The sequence below is a fragment of the Gekko japonicus genome, unplaced genomic scaffold (genome assembly GCF_001447785.1).
Source record: "Gekko japonicus isolate JY-2015 unplaced genomic scaffold, Gekko_japonicus_V1.1 scaffold5987, whole genome shotgun sequence".
In the NCBI taxonomy this organism is placed as follows: domain Eukaryota; kingdom Metazoa; phylum Chordata; class Lepidosauria; order Squamata; family Gekkonidae; genus Gekko; species Gekko japonicus.
In genome coordinates this window covers 15900-19598 of record NW_015163265.1, presented here as the reverse complement: position 1 = coordinate 19598, position 3699 = coordinate 15900, and the positions used below count along the sequence as shown (strand labels likewise).

Sequence of the window (3699 nt, the reverse complement as noted above, 5' to 3'; positions counted from 1 at the left end):
TGAATGCCTTCATTCCGACTGAACCTGTCTCCACACTCTGAGCACCCAAAAGGTTTCTCCCATGAAGATTATTTGATGGCTTTGAAGACTGACACTCTGACTGAATTTTCTTCCGCACTGTGAGCTTTCCAAAAGTTTCTCCCCGTGTGGGTTCTCTGATGCAGTACGAGATTGCCACCTGTGACTGAATCTCTTTCTACACTCTCAGCACTCAAAACGTTTCTTCCCCTGTGTGAGTTCTCAGATGCTGGTGAAGATTTCCGCTCTCACTGAATCTCGTCCCAAGATCTGAGCATTCAAAAGCTCCCTCCCCTGTGTGGGTTCTTAGATGCTTTTTCAGAGGACCACTCTGACTATATCTCTTTCCACACACTGAGCATTCAAAGGGTTTCTCCCCTGTGTGGGTTCTTTGATGCCGCTGAAGATCGCAACTCTGACTGAATACCTTTCCACAATCAGAACATTCATAAGGTTTTTCACCTTTGTGGATTCTTATGTGCAGTTGAAGGTCGTAACCTCGACTGTATTTTTTCCCACACTCTGAGCATTCAAAAGGTTTCTCCCCTGTGTGGGTTTTTTGATGCTGTCGCAGATGGCTACTCTGACCGAATCTTTTTCCACACACTGAACATGCAAAAGGTTTCTCCCCTGTGTGGGTTCTTTGATGCAGTTGAAGACTGCCACTCAACCTGAATCTCTTTCCACACTCTGAACATTCAAAACGTTTCTCCCCTGTGTGGATTCTTTCATGTCGCTGAAGACTGCCACGCAACCTAAATCTCTTTCCACATACTGAGCATTCAAAAGGTTTCTCCCCTGTGTGAACTCGTAAGTGCTCTTGAAGGTCATAAATCTGACTGTATTTGTTCCCACACTCTGAACATTCGAAAGGTTTCTCCCCTGTGTGGGTTCTTACATGCTGTTTTAGATGGCTACTCCGAATGAATCTCTTTCCACACTCTGAACATTCGAATGGTTTCTCCCCTGTGTGGGTTCTTAGATGTTGCTGCAGATCGCTGCTCCGACCAAATCTCTTACTGCACTCTGAGCATTCAAAAGGTTTCTCCCCCGTGTGGGTTCTTAGATGCTGTTGCAGATCACCACTCAGACTGAATCTCCTTCCACATTCTGAGCATTCAAAAGGCTTTTCCCCTGTGTGGACTCGTATGTGCTTTTGAAGGCCACCTGTGTTGCTGAATCTCTTTTCACACACTGGGCATTCAAAAGGTTTCTCCCCTGTGTGGGTTCTGTGATGCAGCTGAAGATGGCCACTCCGACTGAATCTCTTCCCACACTCTAAGCACTCAAAAGGATTGTCACCGCTGTGGATTTTTAGGTGCTGTTGAAGACTACGTCTGTGACGGAATCTCTTCCCACACTCTGAGCATTCAAAAGGTTTTTCCCCTGTGTGGGTGCTTTGATGCGTTAGAAGATTTGAACTGAAGCTAAATTGCTGGCTGCAATCTGAGAAGTCAAAAGCTTCCTCCTTTGTGAGGGTATTTAGATGCTGTTGAAAATTGCCGTTGTCACTCGATCTCTTTCCACATTCCGGGTATTCAAAACCTGTCTCCCCTGCGTGTATTTCTTGGTGCACAAGGAGCTGTGATCTGTATTCAAAGTACATTCCACACCGAAAGCATTTACATGCCTCCATTATGATGTTACTTGGGAAATGTAGATTTCCCGGACTTCCATCAGAGAATATAATTCCACTCTCTGAGCAGATCAATGGCTTATCTTCTGAATGAATGCTTTGGTGTTCAATAAGGTCTGATTCCTGTGAGAAACTCTCACCACAGTCTGGGCAACTATGTTTCTCTCCTGCATGTGTTCTTAGATGGCTAATTAGTTCTGTTCTACAAAGGAAGCTCTTTCCACATTCCAGGCATTGATGGGTCTTTTTTCCACTATGATTTTCCAAATGGGTATTATATTCGGTTTGATCGGAGAAGTTCATTCCACATTCCAAGCAGTTGTACGTTTCCTCCACCATGTGAATTACTTCATGGAAATCCCCCCCTTGGCAAGGAATGGGTTGATCCCCCTTCTTGAGTGTATGGCTTCCTTTCTGCCTCATGGGGCTTCCTTGATTTCCGAAGTTTCCTTTCAGGTCTTCCTTCTTGACTTCATCCGGAGATAGGCGATGCATTTCCTCATCCTCCTCGTTCCTCTGATCATCCCCTGTTGGAATAAAGAGAGAGAGATCTCATTAGCACCCACAGAAGGAGGTCTGATTTGCACTTGTAATTCTATCCACACTCAAAGCATTTCAGGGTCTCGTTCCTGCTGTAGATTGAAATGTACAATAATATACACGTTAAAAGTGGCTTCCCGCCTGACTGCGTGGTCCATTTTTATTTGTGAAGTTTCCTTCTTTCCCCTCTAAACATGTTGGCTATGGGGAAGGTAGAAGCCAGGACCTCAACAACTGATCCCCACAATTCAAAAGGTACCCCCATGTTTTTCGGAAAGGATACCAGTTATTGCTGTGGTGGGGGGGGGGAGGTTTAAAGGCATCCAAGGAAAAGAAAAAAATCTTCTGGAAGGATAGAAACATAGTCGAGATCAAAGCCAACCAAAGAAGTTTAAGGAGAACAAATCCATACCAGATCACAGTCAGAACAGAGGGCCGCAATCCCATTCAGGGAGAAGGGTGTGTTGTAAAGGCTGGCAACTGAGAAATCAGGATCTGACCTGATGCCATTGGACTCCCCCCTCACAAGGGACCTCGGTTTTGGATCCCTGTACACATGGGCCTAATGAAAAATAGAATCTGGATCAAACGGATGTCAATATGACAGTGAGTCACACTGAGCATGTACGAAGAATATGAAGCAACTCCTCCACTAACCATTCGAAACCTGTACCTGGTTGGAGTCCACCACAGGGCCTTCTCTCCAAGGACCTAAGGGGTTCCCTCCCTGATAACCTGGAGTGCTGGATAGCAAGATTTCTCCCCCTTACTCCGTCATGTAAACTCAGCCATCTATTTGTCTACCTAAACTCTCAGTCTCCCTAAAGGAACATTACTCCTGGAGACTTTTACTTGTAATGCAAAAGAAGAAAAACTCCCCTTCTCAACATAGAAGGAAAAGCCCTTTTCAAATCAACTCATCTCCAGAGAGATGGACTTTTCGTCACTCCCACATTCCAGTGCCAAGACCTTCTCTGCTACTTCATCTTAGCAGGAAGTGTAAAAAGTTATCCCTCCGTCCATCCAATCTGTAGCAGGTTTTGAATCCCAGCCTGTTCCCCCATCTGTATGCTTGGCTTCTCTAATTTTCCATCCTATTCCGCTGTGCTTCTCCAGAGCTGCCCGGCTGTCTTCAGGAAGCCGGCTTGTATGTCTTTGATTCTTCCTTTTTATTTTCTCCCTTAGTAGCAAGAAATTCCCCCTCATGGATCACTGCCTTGTTGTGGCGAGGGGGCTTGATTGTTTCGATGAGGCTGTGGGCTATGCCGTGCAGGGCCACCCAAGACGGACAGGCCACAGCAGAGAACTCAGACCAAGCGTGATCCACCTGGAGAAGGAAATGGCAACCCACTCCAGTATGTTTGCCAAGAAAACCCCATGGACAGTATCAAAAGGCTAAAAGATATGACGCCGGAAGATGAGCCCCTCAGGTCGGAAGGTGTCCAATATGCTACTGAGGAAGAGCAGAGGGCAAGTACAAGTAACCCCAGAAAGAGTGAAGCGGC

At 46.0% G+C, this 3699-nt stretch overlaps 1 protein-coding gene across 1 annotated transcript; it reads right to left on the bottom strand.

The window, feature by feature from the left end:
• Positions 1–26: 26 nt before the first annotated feature.
• LOC107106994 (gastrula zinc finger protein XlCGF57.1-like) lies at positions 27–2162 on the bottom strand. The gene has a single exon (XM_015407208.1). It carries the CDS (start codon positions 2147–2149, stop codon positions 212–214), a length of 1938 nt encoding a protein of 645 aa, XP_015262694.1. The 5' UTR covers positions 2150–2162; the 3' UTR covers positions 27–211.
• Between the last annotated feature and the right edge of the window lie 1537 nt (positions 2163–3699).

What these genes read in the sequence shown, in the direction of transcription:
- LOC107106994 (XM_015407208.1), bottom strand. Translation starts at nt 2,149, where the DNA reads ATGCATCGCCTATCTCCGGATGAAGTCAAGAAGGAAGACCTGAAAGGA.